The sequence below is a fragment of the Syngnathoides biaculeatus genome, chromosome 6, assembly GCF_019802595.1.
Source record: "Syngnathoides biaculeatus isolate LvHL_M chromosome 6, ASM1980259v1, whole genome shotgun sequence".
Classification (NCBI taxonomy): domain Eukaryota; kingdom Metazoa; phylum Chordata; class Actinopteri; order Syngnathiformes; family Syngnathidae; genus Syngnathoides; species Syngnathoides biaculeatus.
The window spans coordinates 15,523,447-15,548,935 of NC_084645.1; the positions used below are offsets into that span (position 1 = coordinate 15,523,447).

The window sequence follows — 25,489 nt, forward strand, 5'->3', positions numbered from 1 at the left end:
GCATTTGGGTCCTACCTCTGTATCGATGGGTCGTGACACAAAACCTAGATACTTGAATTCCTCCACTATGAGCAGAATCTCTAACTTGATCTGAAGAGAGCACTTCCCCCGTCACCAGAGTAAGGACCATGGCCTCGGATTTAGAGGTCCTGATTTTCATCCCTCCTGCTTCACACTCAATTGAAAATCTTCCATCAAGACTTGAAGATCATCATCACCCATCAGAACAACATCATCTGCAAAGAACAGAGATGTAATACAAATGTCCAAACCAGAGCAACCACATCATCTTTGCTGTACCTTGGAGTTCAGCTCATAAAAGTAATGAACAGAATCAGTTACAAAGGGCAGCCTCGGTGGAGTCCAGCTGTTACTGGAAATGAATCCAACTTACTTCCGGCAATGCGGACCAAACTTTGAGACTGGACGTACAGATACTGAACAGCCAATATCAAGGGTTCAGTACACTATACTTTGGGCCCCAACTCCCCGGGGGACATGGTTGAACACTTTCTCCAAGTCCACAAATCACACGTTGACGGGTTTGGAAACTTCCTTGCACCCTCTGGGTTGCTGCTGAAAGGGTAGAGCTGGTCCATTGTCACACGGCCAGAATGAAAACCAAATTGCTCCTCCAACCACATCATCTTTGCTGTACCTCGGAGTTCTGGCCATAAAAGTAATGAACAAAATCAGTTACAAAGAGCAGCCTCGTTTGAGTCCAGCTGTTACCGGAAATGAATCCGACTTACTTCCGGCAATGTTGACCAAACTTTGAGAGTGGACGTACAAGGACTGAACAGCCAATATCAGGGGTTCAGTATACTATACTCTGGGCCGGGTCCCAGAGGACTCCCCGGGGGACATGGTTCAACACTTTCTCCAAGTCCACAAATTACACGTGGACTGGTTTGGCAAACTTCCTTGCACCCTCTAGGTTGCTGCTGAAGGGGTAGAGCTGGTCCATTGTCCCATGGCCAGAATGAAAACCACACTGCTCCTCCTGAATCTAGGACTTCACTTCCTGATGGACTCTTCTCTCCATAACCCTGAATAGACCTTACAACTTCTGAGGAGTGTGGTTCCCCCATATTTGTAACACACCCTCACATCACACCACACCCAGAACCTTCAGGAATTACAGGTGCATTTTATTCATCCACGGGGACCTGCCACTGAGAACTTTTTTTAACCACCACAACCCCAGATTAGGAGACTCGCCTCAGAGTCCCCAGACTCTGCTTCCTCATGGGAAGGCATGTCAGTGCAATTGAGGAGGTCTTTCAAGTATTATGTCCCTAGGTGAGGTGAACAACACCCCGTCTGCATTATACGGAATGTTGATGGTGTTCTGCTTCCCCTTCCTGAGACACCAGATGATGAACCAGAATTTTCTCAAAGCCATCCATACGTTGTCCTCTGTGGCCTCGCAAAACTCCTTCCATGCCCAGGTTTTTGCTTCAGCAACCACCAAAGATGCATTCCAGGCCAACAGATGCCCAACACCTGCCTCCTGAGTACCTCATGCCAAAAAGCTATGATAAGACTCCTTTTTTAGCTTGATGGTATTCCTTACCACTGGTGTCAACCAACGGGTTTGGGGATTGCTGCCACGACAGGCATAGACCACTTTATGGCCACAGCTCCGGTATGCGACTCAATGTCCCTGGGAAGTGGTGAAGCTCTGCCGAAGGTGAGAGAACCACGTTTTCTGATAGGGGACTCTGCCACATGTTCCCAGCAGACCCTCACAGTAAGTTATCATGAGTGAACAAGGAGATCGGCTTTGAGCCGTATATTCAGGCCTGGTTCCTGAGGGGGCCTCCGGTGACCCACCACTGGCAAGGGAATCCTCAGTCTATTTATGTTATTCATAATTAGTTGTCTATGAGATATACCTTGTCTGGTCAATCACCTAGGACCTGTTTGCCACGGGTAACCCGAGCAGGTGCATGAAGCCAATGACAAAAAAAAAAAAAAGCATTCCAAGGACTATTGAGATAGACTTACCTCTCCACCATGATAAAATGACAGTTCAGGTAGGGGAGTAACTGAGTTGTGAAGCTGTAATTATTGTAAGTATTTGTATGAAAAACACTAGGCCATGAATATAAAACAAATGAAAACTAAACGTTGTATAAGAATGTGTAGATTCTACACTGAAGAAAAAACATAAGCGCCTCGGTCACATATTACATCAGACTGCCACCATGTGGCTATGTATGGAACTACTCCAAATAAAATTATTTCACCACTCCTCTGACGCCAATCATATCTGAAGCCACGCTCCCTTGTTGACTTGATTGGTTGCCACCAGGGTGCTACAAGCTCAAAGAGCCAATCGTGTGACACACTCTGTCCCCTGTTACCAGGGCGCCTTTTCTCAATCTCGTATGTGGTACTGTTATTTATAGAAGTGTGGGGATGAAGAGGTTTGCTATTGATGCCTGTACATCTACTCAGTCTGATAGTCTTGTAGTGAGATGGTTGGGGGAAAACAAACGGGATGTTCTATTGTGCAATTTAAATAATGATACATGATGCAGGGCGGTGGAACAGCTGGTAAACCGTTGACCTCACAGTTCTGAGGACACAGGTTCGATCCCGGCCCCAATCTGTGTGGAGTTTGCATGTTCTCCCTGTGCCTGCGTGGGGTTTCTCTGGGCACTCCGGTTCACTCCCACATCCCCAAAACGTGCAATATTAATTTACCCTATAAATTGCACCTAGGTGTGATTGTGAGTGCGGCTGTTTGTCTCGATGTGCCCGGCGATTGGCTGGCAACCAGTTCAGGGTGTACCCTGCTCCTACCCGGTGACAGCTGGGACAGGCTTGAGTACTCATCGCAACCCTCGTGAGGATAAGCGGCTAAGAAAATGGATGGATTATATATATATGTGTGTGTTGTGTGTGTGTGTGTGTGTGTGTGTGTGTGTGTGTGTGTGTGTGTGTGTGTGTGTTTGTGTGCGTATGTGTGTGTACATAATAAAAATACAGAAGTATGACTTGTTCCACTTCATCACCTGCATTTTGATCCTATACTACGTTTGTCCCACCAGAGGTCGCCACGGCAGGCATGATTTGTTTGCCACAGTTTTTATGTTTTTTTTTTTGTTACTTACCAACTTATCAGGGCACGGTATCACGTTTTAGTAGAGAATTATTATTAATTGGGTCCAGAAATGTTGAGTATGTGGTAAACAATTGAGAGGCCCCAGTAACAAATCTGGGTTTACGTGTTGTCCCTGTCCTTGTGTGAGTTTTCTCCAGGTACTAGCTTTCCCCCATCTTCCAAAAACGTCCATTATATATTAACCAAGGACTCGAAACAGTTTTAAGATGTGTATGTGAGTGTGAAGGGTTGCTTGTAAATAAGTGCCCAATTGTTTGGCAACGTGTCCAGGGTTCACCCCAAGGTCTAGTTGAAAAGGCTCTAGCTCACAATGACGCAGTACGATACAAGGTATTGCATGTGCATGCAAGCAAAGTGAGATATCTTAATTATTAGAAATAGTTTTAAAGGAGCAGTATTGCAAGTTGACCTATTGTTGATTGATCTCCTAACAGTCTCAACTGAAACTAATTATTAAATTGTCCAAGTGAGCGCAAAAACAATTCCAAAATCAAATACAAAAATGAATAAATTTAATTAACACAGTAATACTAATAAGAAAAGTTGCATCAAATAATGTTGGCATTTTTTTCCATAGTGGTTTCCTTGCTTCAAAAACTTGCATGGATGTAAAACATTAACCCTCTTGGGAATGCTGTGGGTGTGGAAAAAAAATCATTTTACAAGGAGCTCTGTTCATTGATGCTGTTCATCCGACTCAAGGAAATGAAGCAGGTGGATGCACTTTTATTTATGACAAGAACATAATACAAACTTTATTAATTTGGAAGGCTGCCTGTATGTGAGCTCAGTTATGGTCATTTCGCTGTAATTTGCTGTAAGTTCCTGGCATCTGCACTGCTTTAGAGTGAGAGGTCAATGCACATGGATGCCTTCCAAAGGAGTAATAAGGCCTCCAGTGGCATTTCACTGGGTTTTGTATCTCATGATAAATGCCACAGGAAGCTCACTAAAGAAAAATATATTGGAAGTTCCATGAAGTATATAGTGTATCATTTTTGGTACTTTATTTGCCAGAATGCCCGTTACCCTATAGTGGATAAGTGGAATGGAAGAGGAATGAATGAATAAAACAATTCAAATAGCATTGTGACTTCAAAATAGTCTTTCAATGGAACAGGAACCTAAAGTTGTGTCACACAGGCAATTGACAGCTAAGTCGCATTATTGACTGTAATTTGAATCTTTATTGTCATTGCAGTATATAATTAAATTAAGGGTGTTGGAGTTCATTGAGTTCATGTCAATCTTGTAAAGCATATTAACCTTTGCATACAAAATGTTGTAAATTAGACTGGAAACCTTATTTGTTAAAATCCATTTTGAAGAAAATGCAGTTGAAAATATTTCTTGAAAATATCCAAGTTTTCCATTGTGTCCAGACATTAGGGACACCCTGTACATTATATTATCATTTAGTTACCAACACTTTCATTGTCTACTTATTCATTGTCTCACATGTGAACCAATCTTACAGTACATCCATGAAAGAATGAAACAAGTATTATTGTTGTTATTGATGCCTCTGGATATTAGTGGTGGCTCAATAATGGGATGGGATTTAGCTTTTACCGTTTGAAAAGAATAATTTCGTTGTGCCATAGCACCGACGTTTTCTTTCTTTTTTTTTGTGCATGCAAAACTTTGTTTTGCAAATGCAAAGAGCGCAAAACATTTATTAAACTTATTGTGCATGCAAAATGTGTGAATGTTAAGGGTCAAGGATTGAGACTAATGTTTTTTGCTTTCTGCAACAATGCTAAATGCTCCGGCCTGCCTGTGTGGACCTTGTATGTTCTCTTCATGATGGTGTGGGTTTTTTCCGTGTATTCAATTTTACTCCTAAATTGCAAAAAAACTTGCATGTTCAGTCAATTGAAGACTAAATGATAATGATTTTAAAAACTAAAATTAAATTGTGAACGTGCATATGTTTTTGTTTGTTTGTTTTGTTTATTTGTCCTCTATTGCGTAGTGACCAGTCCTGCGTATCCCATGAGGGATTCTAATCAGCAAACAAAATTGCAACTTTTTGTGTCGCATCAGGGGTCACCATAGCGAGGCAACTGCACAGTTTGGCACGGTTTTTATGCAGGATTGTCCTTCGCGGCGCAACTGTTTTTTCCCCTTTAATTAAATTACCTACTTAGTAGGGCACAGGCTGGAATTAAAAAGAGCGGCATCAGCCTGAGGGCCAACACCATGTACCACTCATCGCAGTGCGAAATCATTCATCCATCCATATTCCGTACTGTTTATCCTCACCAGGGAAGCTGGTGCCTACTCCAGCTAACTGGGCGATAGACGACAGCCTGATCTGGTCGCCAACCAATCGCGGGGCACATGTAAACAAACAAGCATTGTCACTCACGTTCATACATTCACACGACCAATTTAGTGTATACAGTTAATTAATTGGGATGTGCTAGGAACCCGGAGAACCCGAGGGACACGAAAAACAAGCAAACGCCACACTGGCTATAACTCGTTTCCTCGTTTACTCGCTTCCCTGCCGCCGCATTGACAGTTTCTGAACGATATAAAATAATATAAAGATTATGAGGGAATAAAAATGTGCAAAACGTAGTTTGGGCTCTGCAAAAAATACCAAGAAGATGAAATTCGAGACCACGAAAACGGCGACGGCACAATGACGTACGTAATCGCATCAGATCACACAACTTCCAAAGAGTCCAGTTGGAATCGTTCTGACGTCATTTCAACGATACTCACGGTCGCTAGGGGGCATATTTGTTTCCCAATTGCCTCCATTATGTTTATGATAGTCCACCATTCATGGTGTTTTGGGCATTTCAAATAACCCACAGCATTTATACGTACTTTCAAAGAGAATCGCAATTTGCAACGCCTAACTTCACAATGAAATACAATGGTTCGAGATGATGACAACGTTACACGTGTTTACAAAACCCATAACTAGCACAAAAATATTGAGTAAAATCCGTCCTTGCATTTATCTGAGCCGCTTATAATTCACGCAAATTAATACGCGCGTGCGATGTGCGCTTCAAGGCATCAAAACCAATGCAGGCGTTTTATTGCCTCAGCCTTGCACAGACGCGCGCACAGGAGCGACAGAGTCGGAGTGGCTGAGAGGCTCAGCTCGGCTCGGCTCGGCTCGCTCTGTGTTTACTTCCGGACATCGACGTGAGTGGCTCATCACAGGAAAGGAGCAGCGGCAGCCTCACTGGACCTTCAAGCTGTCAGCTAGCGCAGCGGCACTCATACGAGCTTTCATGACAAGAAGTCACAGGGTTTGGGCAGCAGCATCCCGACTGTCTTTCCTCGTTTCATCGTTCCGGATCCCCTCCTCGCATCACACCCGCTCTGCTTACCGGCTCCAAGTTGCTCAATACTTCCAGGCTGTCTCGCTGAGCAGCTGCCTGTGAGAGTGCCTTTTCAAGGAGCGCAACAAGGACGATCAGTCGGAGCCTCCGCGCCGTTTTCTGTCTTGGGGGACCGGGGGGAGAGTCAAGCGACCCCCGGAGAGAGAGAGCGCGCGACGGGACTTGGCGGTGCAAGGCAAGCCGGGCAGCAAGGCAGTCGGCCGGATAAAGGGGGGTCGCCTCCGACTCCTGGTGTTATCCCCTGCTAGCTAGCCTTAGCTACGCTAGCTCCACACAGCACCATGGATTGGTTAATGGGGTGAGTACACAGCGCTTCCTTTCATTTGACAGGTCACCTGCCCTCTATTTTTATTAATGACACTTTGGCATTGTCACCGCCTTAATTTGTCACAATTCAGGTGTACTGTCGAGTTGAATACATCTGCATTTTGCCTTAAACTTGACGTCGCTTAGCTTAGCGTAGCTCGGTGAGGCTAGCTCGACAGCTAAGCTGGCAAGTGGGCTTCACCTGCAATGAGAAACCGACCTAACCAAGGAGCTATAGTTTTTTTTGTTTTTTAATTTACGTATCTTTGGAGCGTGTTGCCGTCTGCCTTAAAACGACAACGCCCACATTAGGTCTTATCTTTGTCGAGGACAGTCTGCTGCAAGGGTTGCGTATTTATAGCAATGACAGCAAAGCAAAGTGGCTAATATTAGCAACGTCCTGCTAAGGCTGCTATGTACAGCTGAGTTTATAGCCCGGAGTGCAAGGTGCTCCTTCTCAGGCTCCCAGTGGGTCTCAACTGTTGTCACACTAGGAACCGAAAGTAGTCTCGGCACACTCATAACAGAAGTTGAAAACAAAGACTAGGGACCGCCAAGGATTTAAAAAAAAAAAAAAAAAAAAGGGGGGGGTCAAATCATGTATTTTAGGTACCAAATAATTGCATGGACTGTGGGTAATTAGAAAATAACACCCCTTTTTGATTACCCATTAATCTTGTTGGCCTACATGCAAAAAACAAACAAAAGAAAACAATGCCTTGCTCCATCGAGAAAACAAAAATTGTGTGCTTTTTTTTTCACAAAAAACATGAAAAAATTTGCCCCAGCTTCTTTAATGCTATAAAATAAGTATTCTGTTAGTCTCTGTGTTTTAACTTTTCATTCAGGCCATACATTAATACTTCAGATGAGCAATTATCCCATCCTTTTCTGAAATATTATTCAAACTCTAACAAGAAATGGGTTACAAGTGTAATTTTCCTGAAGTTTGCCTCTGAAAATTAAGCAAAAATTAGACTTCCTTGAGCTTTGAAAGTTCCTGTGACTACAAAGACTGACACCAAATGTGTCTTAAACTTAGGGAAAATCCACAACTTGCTTTAGTCCTTAATTTCAAGGGAAGTCCACAGCTGACTGTTGGCCACTAGATGAAAGTTACCAACTGTTTGTCCAAATTTTAGTACTGTCACTGCTCAGTCATTTAAAAATGGCTTTTACACACTGTGTATACAGGCTGTGTCTGTTGGAATACCCTTCCCCCCTCCCATAATAAAACCTACGGTCCCGGTCAATCCTCCGATTTAAGTCGTCACTGGTAACTGGTAGCTAGTTCTGGAGGTGTATCCTAAAAAATGTAATTTGAATCATACTAAGTTGTTTCATTTCCTTTGTTCATACATGTTAGTCTGTATATTTATTATATAAATACATTGGATTAACGTTTCAAAATAGTTACAAATGACATGAGAAACCTTAGTTCATTAAATAATTAATGGGATTTACATTAACCTAGATTTTACGAAACATATGAAAAAGCCTCAATTAACGACAAAGCATTCTGTGCAATGTATTATAAATATGGATAATCAAATGCATAAAACTCAAATACCAATTACTTCGGCAAGTGCAAATCGTTAAACAAATCATACATTGTTATTTCGGGATTTTTCAGTGAACATGCTCCTATGATGAAAATTTCAGACCCCTTCATGATTTCTAAGTGGGAGGGCTTGCAATATAGCAGGGTTTTCAAATACTTATTTTCTTCACTGTACAAAATGTCCCCAATTGTCGTCCAAGGGTGTTGCATCTTATCATGTCCAGTGACAGGCTAAGAGTGATCACCGTATCACAATTAATGCAGAAATCAATATAATTTACATGTTTTTTTTAAGGCCACGTTCAGAAATTTTAAGTAGAATGAACCAGTAAAAAGCCTGGATGCACTTTATGACGTTTCCTTTTTATTGCTCATCTTCGTTCACAGGACCACCTCAAGCAGCCATGTTCCTTTTGTGCTGCGTGCAGGGTATTATTTATTCACCTCATACGGTCCAAAAATGTAACATATTACTAAGATAATTAGTTATTATGAAAGATAACAACATAATTCATCAAATACTAACCATATGTGGGTGTTTCACACTGAAAATCCCGAAAGCATTTTTTTTCAAACTTTCACTTAGCATCAAAATCCCCTTATTTGTCACATTCCCTCCAAACTGGAATACACATGGCCTCGAGGTTATCCACAATGCATTACGCCAGGTCTCGGACCATTCAAAAGACACAATTTCACGTCACATGCCTTAATCGAACAAGTGTTTTGTGAACCAAAAATGTAGCCCTTCTCCTGAGACCAGAGTGCCAGCGCCACTAGTGGCAATGCTCAAAAATTGCTACAAAGACTATAGACAAAATGTATTGTTAGAAAAATAGCCTTTGAAAATATTACACATGCTTAGATGTTCCAGATAGTGGAGGGGGCAGGAATCTAGGGTCTGACATTGCCACCGGGTCTACGTTGAACAGCTGCTTGTCACGTAGGTCTGGCTGGAACTGCGTTTTGTGGAGCGTAAACGACTTTGAACGTCAAGATGACAGGCCACTTAATACATGTTAGGTTTATAAATGTAAAATAATACACATCCTCACAGGATGCCCTCTCTGAACTGAAAATGAATTTTATCTTACGTCACCGCATACGTCGCTTCAGAATGTGGGCAGGGTAAAAGCACATCATTATTAATATTATTATTGTTGTTATTAGACATTACACCGATATGTCTGCCTGATAATTGGCATTTTTTTGCTGATCAGTTTTTATGTCATAACTCGCTGATCTGATCAATGATGTCATTGCTGGCTCCAAGAAAAACATTCACTCTGCATCGCTGTCGTGCATAGTATATCTGAATCTAAAAGCCAGTTCAGAGGTGAGACAGTGAGTATGTTGGTAGAAGGGTGCTGAGGATGGAGCTGCCAGGCAAAAGAGTGAGGGGAAGACCAAAGAAAAGGTTGATGGATGTTATGAGGGATGATATGAGGACAGTGGGTGTTAGAGAGGAGGATGCACGAGATAGGCTTAGATGGAAAAAGATGACACGTTGTGGAGACCCCTAATGGGACAAGCCAAAAGAAGAAGTATTTATTTAGTTTTTTTCATGTCTTTTGACTTAGTACTAGAAATATCTGACGGCCAATAAAGTTACATAAAAAATGTTGGGGTATTGTGCAGGTAAGACTACAAAACAGATTTGCTCTTTCATGATTGGACTATGTCAGACTACTGTAATAAAATCTCATCTTCCGATGCATACCACATCTGTTTTTTATGATTATTGGGCTTCATCTTGTAAACTTATGTGGAACATGACTATACTCGTTACCATGGGGGTGATAACGGAAGTGGATCGCGATGACCGTATTATAAGAAGAAAATGGGGAAAAATGTGTGTTGGTGGTCACCGATGCTCAGGACAGGAGGACTTAGTGTAAGGCCTGCTTGAGGTAGGTTCAGGTACTTTTGATGGCATACAGCTCGAAAGACATAAAAATGTTACATAGCCTCGCAAGCTAATGCTACAGGTTGTGGTTCTTTTTAAATATGCTGCCGTTGCTATGAACACATGATTTCGACCAGAAGGGTGAATTTCCACCGTTTTGTAGCCAAGGCACATACTTTAGATTTGAGAAATGTAGTTTTACCAAGGAACAAAAATGTCACAAAAAGAAGATATATTTAATTACTGTATTTACTTACTGCCATCTAATAGAAAGAAGAACATTTATTTGTTCTGTCTTTCGCTATGCCTCACTGGCAAAAATAGGTGAACAAAGAAAACATTATTGTAAATATTTATTTTTTAGCTGTAAATGAACAGATAATTTAAGAAGACTCATTGCTGCATCTTGTGATCATATCAGTGATTGGTTATCATTTTTCTAAATTTGCTGATAGGTCATTGGCCCTAACAATCACTATTGTGCAGGACCTAATTATTAGTAAATATTTGTAAGATATGATAACCTTTATTAGTCCCACCTTTGGGAAATTTCGATTGTTTCAACGCAAATTCTGGATAAAGGAAATATTAAATGTTATACAAATTGCATGCAAGACATGCGATTACATTTTTTTTCTTCTTACACATACAAGCACACCTTGCAAAATAGAAACCAAAGCTATTGTATATACATAAACTATCCAAGTCAGTTAATCAGCAGTGTTGTTTGCAAAATAGAATGCTGATTTCTAATTTTGACATGTAAGATCTGATGAATCTCCTTTTTTGTACTTTTTGTTGTTGTTGTTTTCATAAGGTTTAAAAGAAAATTGGAAAAGGTGACTTAATCCATAGAGACAGATATTTTGGTAGAAGTCTCATTTACTGGCACTTTGAATCAGGCTGCAACTGTCTATTTGTATTATTATCTAGTGTTAGTATTGACTATTACTATTACAAGATTGATCGAATAAAAACAATAAAATGACAAACCATTTGGACAAATTGTTCTGGAAGTGAATTTTTTTAGGTTAGCAGCTCGTAGTCTGTGTGTGTTAATTCTGGAGAACGTGTGTGGAACTTCACTACACTTTTTTGTCCTAGCCAGTGTCCTTGGAAATTCTCATCCACATCTCAGTGATATTGGGGTGCACTACACCGGCTAGGATGAAGAGGTGGAATCGAGTTACCTTCACATTCTCTAGAATTACCTGCAGACTTTAACCCATGGTGGACCCTAAAGGATGCTGTGTATCACAGGAAACCAATTAAATTGGTAGACCATTAGACAAGAAGTTGAAAATGCATGTGTAGCAATCCCATTGGACATGCATTACATACAGCTCTCTCTCCACTTTGAGCACCTCAGTTATAGAGGCCGAAGGAAACTTATTTTCTTATTTTGATGACGTGATGCATAAATAGTTTAATGTTAAATTTGTTCAGACAAATGTTCCTTTTCGTGATATACATTTTTTGTTGATGAGTCTGTATTTAAAATTTCAGTTAAATTTATGAAATGCTGCTGACCCTGAGAACTCTGCACACTTTTTGATTTTGTTTGAACTTCAACGAGAGGGTTTGGTTTAGGAAAGCGCTCGGTGATGAGCGTCCAAGGGAAATGAAAAGCATCATGGGTAAAAATTGTCATCCCTCCTAGCTAATGGGATGTCAGTAAGATGCTACGGCGATAGCCAATTGGAGAGCAGCTCTATAGCGCCAGACAAACCATGATACATGATGTGCATCATGGGTAAAAATTTAAATCATTTCTAGCAAATGGAATGGCAGGAAGATGTTATAGTGATAGCCTATGGGAGAGCAGGTCTATCACACCACACAAACTAAGCTACATGATGTCCATTATAGGTAAAGATTGGCGTCTCTCCTAGCCAATGGAATGCCAGGAAGATGCTACAGTGATAGCCAATGGCAGAGAAGCTCTTCACGGCTTTCGTATTCTGAATTTCCTTTATAACGAGAGACATTGTTTTTCTGAGGAGGCGTTTCGTAGCATTTATTTTATTTGTTACTAAAGACGTTCGTAAGTAGAGGTACGACTGTACTTGTTTTCCTGTTGACAGATCTCAAAGTTTGAATTGGGACACCCCTAACATTTAATGCCTTGAAATATTCTCTTGTACCCTTCACCTGATATCTAATATACACCTGAGATTTAAACTGGGCTCTATAGACTTATCTACTTTAGATTGTGTCCCTCAAAATGATAATGTATACTGAATAATACCTGTACCAGCAGTTTAATAAACAATCGCTTTGTAAGATACATTGCTGTTACTTTTTGCAAGATATGCTTTCCATAATATTTTATGTCTCAGTTCTAACTAAAGGTATTGAAATTGACCTTTGTGATTTAATGGCTACTTTTAACAGGAGAGAGGTTTCAGAACAAGACAGAGAGAGGGTCATGCTGATATGGTGGAAAACAGAAATTTGAATGTGAGCAGAGAGAAGAGGGTATGAGGCAAAGGATAATTCAGCTCAAACAATTTGTGAGATATGAAGATAGCTAATGAAGCGGCACCATAGGTCAAAGAGTTACTGGTCGATTGGGAACAGCAGAGTTCTGCAATAGAGGACATGGGGAGCTTTAACTGCAGGGGCTGGGCTGCTAATCACACAGACAAATGAGGTGTATACTAGGCAGAGAAATAATACAAACCCTGCTGGACATGCTGTATATATAAAACTGAGCTAAAATAAGGATGGATTTTTGTACTTTATAGCTAAAAAATATTTTTCATTACTCTTTCCACATAGCCATGGTTATCCTCTGACAACTAGATCTCAGTTGAGCTGCTGGATGTGTACAGAGCTAGCAGACAGTTAGCACTGTTTGAAAGCTCACAATAGATTTGCCCTTGGCGGCTGGAGCTTGGCCACAAGGCTGGTCTGAAGTGTAATTGGATTAGAGCTCTCTGTGGTACATCAGGGCAAGCGAGCCCAAGGCACACATACTCGTGTTCACACACTTCAAGAGTGCTCAGGCCTCAAAGTTATTCTCAATACTTGAGGCTGTACATATGCACGACCTTACAGACCCACTTCATAAAGTTAAAGTGAACATGTTGGCAATTGTATGTATGTTTAGAATTACCCGGCCTATCCACTCTAAATGGGATTACAAGGAGTTCAAGCAGAATGAACGCTATTAAAAAAGTGAGAGAAAATGCACAACTCCAGTTGATCTAAGTCGTCCTACTGAAGGCATTCAGCTGAGAAGTAAGTGAATGAACTACTCTTGACCCGTTTCTTATTGTTCACTTCCTGTTTAGCACCATTACACAGGAAATAGAAGGTTTAAGGATGAAGTTTTTTTTTTTTTTGGGGGGGGGGGCTCCTGATTACATTGTTTTTCCTTCCTTCAAGCTTTTTTATGATAAGAAACTTAATAAATTTGGTATGGTTTGTGTTAGTTTTAAAAGATGTCGCAGGAGACCAAACTTCATGCATCTTAATACTTTTAATCTATTTTGGGATTATTACACCAAGCATTGGTGGATGTTGTTGAGGCAAGACACCATTAGCACCAAAAACCTTGGCATGATAGGTCTGACCTTTCCATATGGTCAGCGCATTGTCTAAGCTTCTGTAACCACCAAATGGAGAAAGTTGTGGCACTGTACTCTCAGAATTAGCTCTGGTTAGTCTTCTAATATTTACCACCAAAGATTTTCAATAGCCCCTCCTGGAAACCGTCATTTTATCGTGGTGGAGGCGTTTGTGTGTCTCACTGAGCCTAGGGGCTAAATTGAGTAGGTAGGGTCACCCATGGCAAACATGTTCTAGGTGAGGGATTAGACAAAGCATGGCTAAAAGACCCCTATAATGGTATACACAAATGGATTCAGATTTCCCTCGCTTGGACATATCACGATGTCAAAAATCGGACATGACAAAACATGAAAACGGAACTTAACTAGTCATAGTGTTACTGAGCCATATCATGGGACGAGACAGTTACACTGATGCACATGAACACACATGCATATACACACAACAATATTGCAACAAGTGGCATGAAAAACAAGGCTTAAATACACAACGTAATCAGGGCGCAACACGGTGCAGGTTTTGCCAAGCAGCAGCAGAGTAAGTGGCACTGGTATGCCACTGCCCGCCGTGGTTGCTGCCAATGGATAGGTTTCAGAGAACACAGGTGATAGGTGAAGCATAAAGTTTTTTAATTTATCCGATTGGTCTGAGGGTGGTGGTGACGTCATTGGAAACCTATCCATACCCGATTTAACTCTGTGCTTCCGCAGCAGCACATAGAGCTAGTTTTCTGTGTACATGGCCGTAGAAAACCATACCAGTGACAGATTTATTATGTGATGTAAAAATGTTAGAGTGGGCGGAACCTTTTAGGGTTGGTCGGAAATCGGAACCACAAGCTTTTTTTTTTTTTTATTTTATGCCTTAGGATTATCGAGCAAGTGATTATTTCAACACTTACTGGTACTCATAAGAACAATAATCAACATTTACCCTTAAAATTTGTTTACCATTTCAATTGCTTTTGTATTCATATTTTGATGAAAATATTTATATTTTTATTAGTTTATAAAACAGAAGATATTGAAGCGACAATTTATTAAAGATCATGATTACAGAGTAATGATTATGTAATCCAATTCAATAGGATTCAGAATGATTTTTATCTAATTGAATAATATACTGCCAGAACTGTCTCACAATAATGTTATTAAACGTCTTTAAAAGTGTGGACTTTTCAGACAGATTTTGACAAATTGTTCTGAAGTGAATTTCGAGACGTTGGCAGCTCTCTGTTGTGTTGTTCAGACAGTGGCTGAGACTGCAAAACCTTAACCAATTCCAAATACCAAAATTATGTTAAGATTTCTCACTATATTGTGGACATGAGCTTTATACTTACCCTCAGATGTATACAGGATATGGAGGAGGAACATTGGCATGTTTTAAGGATGTTTTTAAGTCAGAGTCACTGAGAAGGTCACCTGGTTTCTGCTGCTTGGGAATTGCTGACTAGGCTTCTCAGCTGAGAGGGAAAGAAGCTTAAAATGGACTTGACTCCCCACAAAAGCATAAAACAAAGTATTTAACCCCCCTAAAGCCTCTTATATCTCCTTAAGAGAATGACAGCGTGTGTGTGTGTGTGTGCGCGTGTGTGTGTGTGTGTGCGCGTGTGTGTTTGAGAACAATGATAAATCTAATTTACTCTAAATTTACATGGGTCTACACTGGGGAGTATCATGTTTGCATGTTCCGATTATCATATACACATTTTCACTGCAGCCATCTAACAGGGCATTCAAATTTGAGCATTTTCTTCTCTTCTTTACTCTAAAAGAAAAAAGTGCCAAACATTAATTTTTCAAAAGATGGCGGTCTCTGTAATAGGTGGCTAATACAGTAATCCCTCGTTTTTCGCGGTTAATGGGTACCAGAACTATCCAAGAAAGTAAAAAACCGCAAAGTAGCATGGGATGTAGGTTTATGTAGGTCCCAGAATATTTAAAATATGTAAACAGTATTTGTACTTTGCATATTTGAGACAAAGAAAGGTATTTAATTATAAAACCTTAAAAATACAATATATACAGGATTATGAATCAGTCACTGTGATTTGAATCTGCATAGTCGAGCAGGAAAAATCACGTGTGTAAAATTTGTTACCAGTAGAAAAAATAGATTTTGAAAGACATCACTTATTTTGTGTAGTCTTGACATTAATTTATGTCTTTATTTCATAAACATTGTTAAGAAAACAACCCTGAGCCTAAACAATCAGTATTTACCCGGAAACGGGAATTGCAATTTAACCGTACTGAGCCCGTTCTGAAGTGATGCCAAAAACACATGTTCCAAGCTGCTTCACGTATTACATTACATTTACGTCGAAAGTCATCAACATATTATTATGAGCCATGTCAAAGGAAATTCAGTTACACCAGGGGTGCTCAATGTGTCGATCGCGAGGCAGTTTTGGTTGCTCGTGTGACGGCGTGCCCCCCCCCAAAAAAAAGACGTTACACTATCATCCACATCGTCGCTTGATTCAGGTGTGGCCAATACGTCGATTGCACGCACATAAAGGTGCGTTCTAGCAAGCCAGCCTCCTATTTACGGCAGTCGTGGCGATGCGTGCGTGCACCCCCACCACCCCGCTGATTGATAGTGAGAGGCTGACTGCTTGAAAAGTAGATCTTGTGGGGAAAAATGTAGGCACCTCTGAGTTACACTGAAAACATTTCTGGGATATAACACAGGTAATGTTTCAGTATCGAACTATAATAAGTATGAGATTGTGATTTATTTTGACTTGATGTAGGTTCTAATGTTAGACTAGTCAGTCCATATATCTAAATGCGAATGGTCACTTTCCAGGTGGTACGGGTTATCTTGAAGTTGAAAACTTTTCCCCTCCACATGCTTTAGTCAATGGATTGACAATAGATACCGCCATAAATAACGGTAACAATACATCATTGTTGCCGGCACAAATGTTTGTTACAATGTATCGCTAGCTTGTTGCCACTAACGCCGATTATTTTGAACTAAACTTTCAGCATTTTCAAAACATTGCAGGTATAGACCCTTCGTGTTTATTCATTGACAGGCCAGTGCATTTAACTTTTCTTCAGATGGTTTGTCAAATCAAGAATTTTTATTGATGACAAATTTTAAATACCCTTTTATACCATGTTCTACTAATATCAGTTGAAATTGGAAATGATCATTTCTGAGTTTGAAATTTTAGCTTTCTATTTTAGTTATTTTATTTTTAATTTACAGTTATATTTTAATCCAATAATTTATTTTAAGGTGTTGAGATTCCATCCCTAATCACACCCGCAACTTTATCTGCGGGCATGACTGGTGGACCACACCCATAACTTTATATCTGCGAGCATGACTGACCACACCCGTACATTTTTCAAATGTGACTGTTGTGATACCAGACTGTTTAAAATGCCACTGTCATGAAATGCAGCAGGGGCCACAATGTGTTTTCAACGGCGAATGTCCGTGGTGATGTCACAGACAGTAGATTCAGCCAATATGGCAACCACTTGGATGTCGAATGAGACTTCCGCAACTTTGCGCATGGATGACACGCTCTCCACTCATATTAATTTTTTCGTGCAGACATTGAAGTGAATAATATAATATGTATTTTTCATTTCAATATCTATTTTAGAATGTTTATAGGGATGACACTAGAACTTTAATCAACGGTACTGCATAGCATTTATACTTTGCCCATTTGAGACAAAAATTACAACACTACAAGTGTCTAGTTAACAATAACAAAACAAATTTTTTTTGCACTACAGAAAGTCACAAACAAACCAAATGCATGCGGTCTTCTCTGTCGTAGCGAATGCCCGCGCCGCCCCGTATTGACGTCACCTTTGGCGCGCCGCTGTGACATCACTTCCTTTCTGCTGGGCCTACTGTGGGTACCAGAAGGTTGTGACGTCACCTCCGGTGCGTCGCGGTTACATAACTTCCATTTCGCCAGTATGGGGCCCCCTCCTCACTTTAGCTTGCAAGGAGAACGCTCTCAACGTCTCTAACCCGTTCTTGCTATGTCTCCATGAATGCTCTTTATTTACACAGCAAACGTGGTTGGTAAAGCAACTGTGCGTCGATAACAAAACACCAGTTAATGTATGCATATTAAGCATACCAAAAGAGGGTTAAACGCAAAAGAAGAGAGCAAATATGAGATCTCTATGTACAATTTATTTAATGCAACACCCTATGAAAGGACATACAGTGAGGAAAACAAGTATTTGAACACCCTGCTATATTGCAAGTTCTCCCACTTAGAAATCATGAAGGGGTCTGAAATTTTCATCGCAGGTACATGTCCACTGTGAAAGTGATCATCTAAAAAGAAAAATCCAGAAATAATAATGTATGATTTTTTTTTTTTTTTTAATTATTTATTTGTGTGATACAGCTGCAAATAAGAATTTGAACACCTGAGAAAACCAATGTTAATATTTGGTACAGTAGCCTTTTGTTTGCAATTACAGAGGTCAAACGTTTCCTGTAGTTGTTCATCAGGTTTGCACACTGTAGGAGGGATTTTGGCCCACTTCTCCGCACAGATCTTCTCTAGATCAGACAGGTTTCTGGCTGTCGCTGAGAAACACAACATTTCAGCTCCCTCCAAAGATTTTCTATTGGGTTTAAGTCTACAGACTGGCTAGGCCATACCAGATCCTTGATATGCTTCTTATGGAGCCACTCCTTGGTTTTCCTGGCTGTGTGCTTTGGGTCATTGTCATGTTGAAAGACCCAGCCACGACCCATCTTCAATGCTCTGACTGAGGGGAAAAAGGTTGTTCCCCAAAATCTCACAATACATGGCCACGGTCATCCTCTCCTTAATACAGTGCAGTCGTCCTGTCCCATGTGCAGGAAAAACACCCCCAAAGCAAACCTCTGTATCATCCAAATGGTCATTGGCAAACTTAAAATGGGGGGTTGACATGTGCTGGTTTAAGCAGGGAAACCTTCCGTGCCATGCATGATTTCACAGGGTTCGCACGCGACCCTAAAAGTCCCTAAAAACCCCTAAATTTTCGAAGGTGCATTTAGGGGCTCCTAAAAGTCCTTAAAATCCGCGAAAACCGATCAAGCCCCTAAAAAGGCCTTAAATTTAAAAAAAAACAAAGGGAGGACCTCTACCACCAAAATTCTCCCTATAAAAATAAATTAATCTTTCATTTTAAAAACAATAGCGATCCGTCTGGCATCCAAATCAGCCGGAAATTGTCAACGGAAGTCACCGTGTTGACAACTAATCACCATGTTGTCGATATTCCATTGTTTGTTTCCGTGAGTAGACATTTCACTTCGTCTTCGTTACGACGTAGCGTAGTTCTTTCATCGATCCAACTTGTATCACGGGGAAGTGCATTTTTCAAGAAGCTTGGGTTGAAAGTAAGGAGTTTGGGAGCTGGGTTCGTCGAGATCGAAAAGATCGGCACATGTTTTACTGCCATCTGTGCAAGCAGAGTTACCAGCTTGAAAAGATGGGCGTCAAAGCACTGGAGTCGCACCGGAAAAACAGGAGATACGCTGATTTGGCGAAGACTCTCTCATCTTCCGTTGGTATGAATCTGTTTCTAACATAACAAGATAGTGAAGCATTAACTTCAGGCAGTGGTACTAGCAGTGCATGCGCACTAGGAATTGCAAAAAAACGCTTACTTTCATAACTGGTTTTATCCGAACAGCTGTAGCAAAAAAACCGTACCATATTGGTGTTTACATAATTCACCCGCGGGACCTCGAGTTGGGGTGCGGGGTTCCGCACGGACTGTTTTTGTTGTTGCTCTTCCGGAGTGACAAGTTCACAGAGTTCCCCCCCGTTATGTGAGTAGTGTTTTGATGTCTGCCAATAAAAGAAGTTTACTCCCATACTTTGGAGCGTTTCTCGATGCCATGTTTGATGTTTCTTTGATTTAACTGAACGTTCTTTTGAGTCAAAAAGTGGAAATGATGTTGAAAAAATAGCGCAATGTGGAGTACCGGAACCGGAAGAAATTATTGGAAATCGATTTCGAAAGTCCAATTACGGTTTCGGTTTCAAAAAAATGAAAACCGGTTAGTTGTTACCGGTTGCGATCCTAATGCGCACCTACAGTTGTCCAGCCAGAAGTCAGGCTTTATGAACGTAGTTCAATACACGAAGACTGACTCGTTAAAGGCAGAGATCGTGTGGACTTTAAAAGTGATCTGCAGCCATTACGGTTACAAATCTTGTGAAAATAATTTGAAAGTGTTTGCAGTCATGTTCCCAGACAGTGACATTGCTAAAAACTACCAATGTGGTGAAAGGAACACTTCGTACCTGGCTACATTTGGCATTGCTGCCCACTTTTCATCTCTACTGCGTCAAAGCCAAAAAAAGCCAGAATAGAGACTGACATATCAACGCTTATTGAAAAGGCAGAAGAAAAGAGGAATCTGAGGTTTATCACTGAGGCCAATGCACTCAGAGCCAGAGCAAAGGACAAGAGAGCCACTTTGGCACCTCTGCAGCAACAAATAGAGGAGGCACTAGGCAGGCTCAAGGAGCTAGAGTACGGGTGCTGAAAAAGACATCAGTAGAAGACGTTTGTGTATATATATTGTGTATACAATTGTAGTTAGAATCTGTTTTTCTGTATACTGTTATGTGAAGACGTTGACAATGGTCATATCAATGAGAACTACCACAAGGGGCGACAGGTGATCACTGTCACAGGTACTGAGGTACTGGAACTTGACTGTTGACTGGAATTTGATGAACCAAGAACGGTTGATGGCACCCATTGGGTGAGTCTTTTTTCCTTACTCTTGATTTCCCACGATGGCCCTAAATTTTTCGTGTCGGCTCTAAATTTTTTCCGTGTCAGCCCATAAGAATGCCCCTAAAAAGCCCTTAAATTTTTTTGGTCAGACTGAGTATGAACCCTGTTTCAAATCATGACGTCTTTGTGTATTACCTTGGGAACGGTGGTCCCAGCTCATTCCAGGTCATTGACCTTGTCCTGTCGTGTAGTCATGGGCTGATTCCTCACCTTTCTAAGGATCATTGAGACCCCACGAGGTGATATCTTGCATGGGACTCAACTCCGATTGAGATTGACCGTAATGTTGAGCTTCTTCCATTTTCTAATGATTGCTCCAACAGTGGACCTTTTTTCACTAAGCTGCTTGGCAATTTCTCCGTAGCCCTTTCCAGCCATGTGGAGTTGTACAATTTTGTCTCTGGTGTCTTTGGACAGCTCTTTGGTCTTGGCCATGTTACAAGTTTGAGTCTTACTGATTCTATGGGTCGGACAGGTGTCTTTATGTAGCAACTGACCTCACACAGGTGCATCTGATTCAGGATAATACATGGAGTGGAGGTGGACTTTTAAAGGAGGACTAACAGGTCTTTGAGGGTCAGAATTGTTGCTGATAAACAGGTGTTCAAATACTTAATTGCAGCTTTATCACAAATAAATTGTTAAAAAAAATCATTGTGATTTCTGGACTTTTCTTTTTAGATTCTCTCTCACAGTGGACATGCATCTACGATGAAAATTACAGACCCCTCCAGGATTTCTAAGTGGGAGAACTTGCAATATTGCAGGGTGTTCAAATACTTATTTTCTTCTCTGTAATGCCGTCAACACAATTGCTCGGACCATATTGTCGCACTCTTGAGATTTTTCTTACCAATCTTTGCCTGCCGAAAAGCCTTGTCCTCCAGGGGTTGAATGCTTTGTTGTTGTTGACCACATCATTCTTTATATGATGCGCCGCTGATTCATTCATGCCTTAATGGCATGACAAAAGCGTTACTTCTGTGGTCTTTGATCATATCCAAAAGTTTCACTTGTTTGCTGATTCATCAGCTCTCTCCCCTTCTCTTCCTCGTTGTCACCAGGCTGTTTTTTTATTTTTTGCAATCTGCTGTCCACAAAACGAAAGCAACTTCATTTTCAAGCAATCCTCTATTTTTTTCATATTTTTCTTCAGCTTGTGTGTTTCGGCAGCTGCTTTAAGAAGAAGCACAAGCGCTTTGGATACATTTTGAACTAAAGAAGTTATGCACACTGAGTTAACACTTGTGGGAAATGGCACATTTCTTTTTTGGGGGGGAGGCTTCTTAAAGAGCTAATCCAGCGGAAATCAATTTTATTTATCTATCATACAAATGTAGATAAAATTTCATACAGAAATATTTTAAAAATTCTCAACACAACAGAAATGAAATAAATTAGCGTCAAAGTCAGTCTCAAGATTTTGTTCGAAATGTCACTTAGATTTGGCCAGTTCTGTAACTCCTGTGACGTCACGCCAAGACAACTTTTAGCCAGAGAGTGAAAAACCTAGCAAAGATGGTGAGGAAGTGCGTTGTATACGGCTGTTCTGCGTCAAACGTTGATGAAGTCATCGTACATGAATGACCGAAAGATTAACAGATAGGCAGGTTATGGACCAGGTTTGTGAAGACAAAGCGGGCGCATTGGACTTCCAAATCAAAGTGGACAGTAATATGTTCCAAGCATTTCACAGAGGACTGCTTTTGAAAACCTGTTACACCGTTCACTTGACTTCGGTAGCAACTAAGTATGTACGTGTTCAATTGTTTAGTATTGACATCTACCTCATTTTAAATGCAAGTACAATAGAGACATGTATGTCAGCTAATATCCGTATCCATGTGATGTTTAGGAGGTGACGAAATTTGGACACTGTATAAAGATAGTGTACTGTTGACGCCGAGGTCTTCCTGAAATTCGACTACGGCCGTGTGTGCTCTCAAGTATTTGGTGCATTATTTAAAATATGGGCTAAATGCATGTAACTATAAACGTGATCTTTAAATGCAGAACGATACTGAAAGTTTCGATTTTTGTTTTACCCCGGCTCAGTCGCTAGTACAACAACAACAAACAACTCACTGTTGTGTGCAAGCAGCATCAGACGTTTAAACGTGTTTGAATTAAATTATTTCGTCAACAAGCTGTATGTAGATTTCTGGAGACACCTACCAGTCTGTGTTTTAGGTGCGAAGTTCCACATCAACTTTGTGAGGTCTTCCTGAATCCTGTCCTTGTGTTGCATTCAACTCAGGTTCGAACATATATTTTGAATTACACCTACATGGGATTTTTTTCGAACATTGGAAGAATAAGAAAATTCCTCCTTCAGTTCCCATCTCTTCCACAGAGCATTCCATAAAAACGTCATCACTGCTGTCCATCTTCTCAAGATCCCACCCGCAGCGTGTATGATTTTCTATATAGGAAGCCTTTTTGTTTACTGGGGTTGTCTTGGCCTGACGTCACATGGCAGCAGCTTCAACAGAGCCTTGGTTTGAAACAGACATCGGAGGTATTTGGATTACAAAAAAAATGTGGACTTTGGCGCTAATTTATTTCATTTCTGTTGTGTGGAGAATTTTAAAAATATTTTTTATGAGAAATTAGTGATGTTTGTGTGATGTATAAATAAAATATAGGTCGGTCCTCTGGATTAGACTTTTAAAGTGATACAAATGTAGTACGTACTGTGAGACTTGGGGGGGTGGGGAAAAAACCCACGATGCACTGAATCCGCGATAGTCGATCCATGAAGTAGAGAGGCATTCCTTTAAACGGTCTCCCTCAAGAATGAGCCTAAAGCTTTTGGTTGAGCAACACATGACTGTGAAGTATGCTTAACATGTCATAAAGGAGACTGTTCAGTCACCACGTTTGAGTCAGCTTGTGTCATTATTTTTTTAGTCGAGTGTCAACTGAACAGTTCAGAGATGGGCATCAAGAATAATTTTGACAATTTTTAACTTTCATCCATCAATTTTTTTTTTTTTTTTTTTTAAAAAATCCTCACAAGGGTTATAGGAGTGCTAGATCCTTTCCCAGCTATCATCGGGCAGGAGGCAGGGTCCACCCTGACCTGGATGCCAGCCAATCACAGGCTGTCTCTCCATCTGAATGTCTGAGAGAGCTATGCGAAGGACAGCTGAGTGGTGGTCAACGGTGATAGAAGATCTGTGTTTGTTTAATCGAACTTCATAAAGAATGTCTGTTCACGTATGTAAGTTTATCCAAAGAAGATTAAAATCTTCTGAGCATGCCTGTTCATGTGCGGAAAGTTCTCCTCTTTGAGGGAAGAGTAAAAATCCAACTGTGAGACTGACCTGAAGGACTTTGCCATTAGTGTGTCAGACTGCAGATCGATGAGTTCATTCTGAACAGCACTTGGTGCATTTTCCACACTGCAGTTGAAGGGAGAAGAAACCATGTGCATTTCACTCTCAGCTGTTTTGAAATGACCCTGAAAACTCTCCATGCAGTGGTGACATGGATGAGTACTTGTGGAAGTGATCAGCTCATCTTGTTGCTTACTTTAGTGTTGGCAAGTGGTTGAGAATGTTGTTCTCCACTTGGCTTGGGAGAAATAATTTTCTCATAAAGCCTGAACTGTAACTGTACATTTCATATACAAAAAGGCCCTTGCATTGCAGTTTGACATTATTTCATTCAACAGTGCACTCACATCCACAATAAATTCAAGGTCTGTCATCCAGTCTTCATCTGAAAGCTGTGGGATGTCATGTCCTTTCTTCACAGAGAAATCCTGAATTTGGTCTCTTTTTTTCACCACTTTGTCTTGGGTGAGCCACCTCACAGCACAGTGATCGCTTATGTCACCATGTTCATTATTGTTTTCCTCCAAAAGTGAAACAAACTATTTGTGATTTATTGCTCTTGCTCTGATGAAATTAATTATTCTAGGTACAACATCCACAACATGGTTATTCTTTAGCACTAAATTACACAACACTTCCTGATGTAATACCATGTGTCAATGTCAGTTTATCCTACATCCTCTTCAAAGTGCAACATTTTTCACCATTCACATTTGGACAACCGTCCACTGTCATACTTGCCAGCTTGTCTCAGTTCAGTCCTAACTTGTCAAAACATGTAGTTACCTATGTGAACAAGCCGCTCACAGTGGTGGTCCTTGCACTGATGATTGCATGGCTGGTACCTCTGCTGTGATTTGAAAGTCATGTAAGAAGGTGTGCAGCTGGGCAGTGTCACGTACAGTGAAGAAAATAAGTATTTGAACACCGTGCTATATTTGAAGTTCTCCCACTTAGAAATCATGGAGGGGTCTGAAATTTTCATCGTAGGTGCATCTCCACTGTGAGAGAGATAATCTAAAAACAAAAATCCAGAAATCACAATGTATGATTTTTTTTTTTTTTTTTTTTTTTTTTTTTTAAGGATTTATTTGTGTGATGCAGCTACAAATAAGTATTGGAACACCTATAAGGTAGAATTCTGCTTGGTGAAAAAAGGTCCACTGTTAGAGCAATCATTAGAAAATGGAAGAAGCTAAACATGACGGTCAATCTCATTTGGAGTGGAACCCCATACAAGATATCACATTGTTGGGTCTCAATGATCCTTAGAAAAGTGAGGAATCAGCCCAGGACTACACGACAGGACATGGTGAATGACCTGGAATGAGCTGGGACCACCGTTTCCAAGGTTGACTGTTGGTAATACACTAAGACATCATGATTTGAAATCATGGATGGCATGGAAGGTTCCCCTGCTTAAACCAGCACATGTCAAGCCCTGTCTTAAGTTTGCCATTGACCATTTGGATGATACAGAGGAGTCATGGGAGAATGTTTT

The 25,489-nt window shown here is 40.7% G+C and overlaps 1 protein-coding gene across 1 annotated transcript in view; it reads left to right on the plus strand.

The window, feature by feature from the left end:
- Positions 1 to 6,195: 6,195 nt before the first annotated feature.
- The window catches only part of mob2a (MOB kinase activator 2a), an 87,044-nt gene continuing 67,750 nt past the window's right edge, over positions 6,196 to 25,489 (plus strand). The window contains exon 1 of the mRNA XM_061822991.1: positions 6,196 to 6,799. Within this exon, the coding sequence (XP_061678975.1) occupies positions 6,783 to 6,799 (17 nt within the window). The 5' untranslated portion in view covers positions 6,196 to 6,782. The remainder of the gene's footprint in view (positions 6,800 to 25,489) is intronic.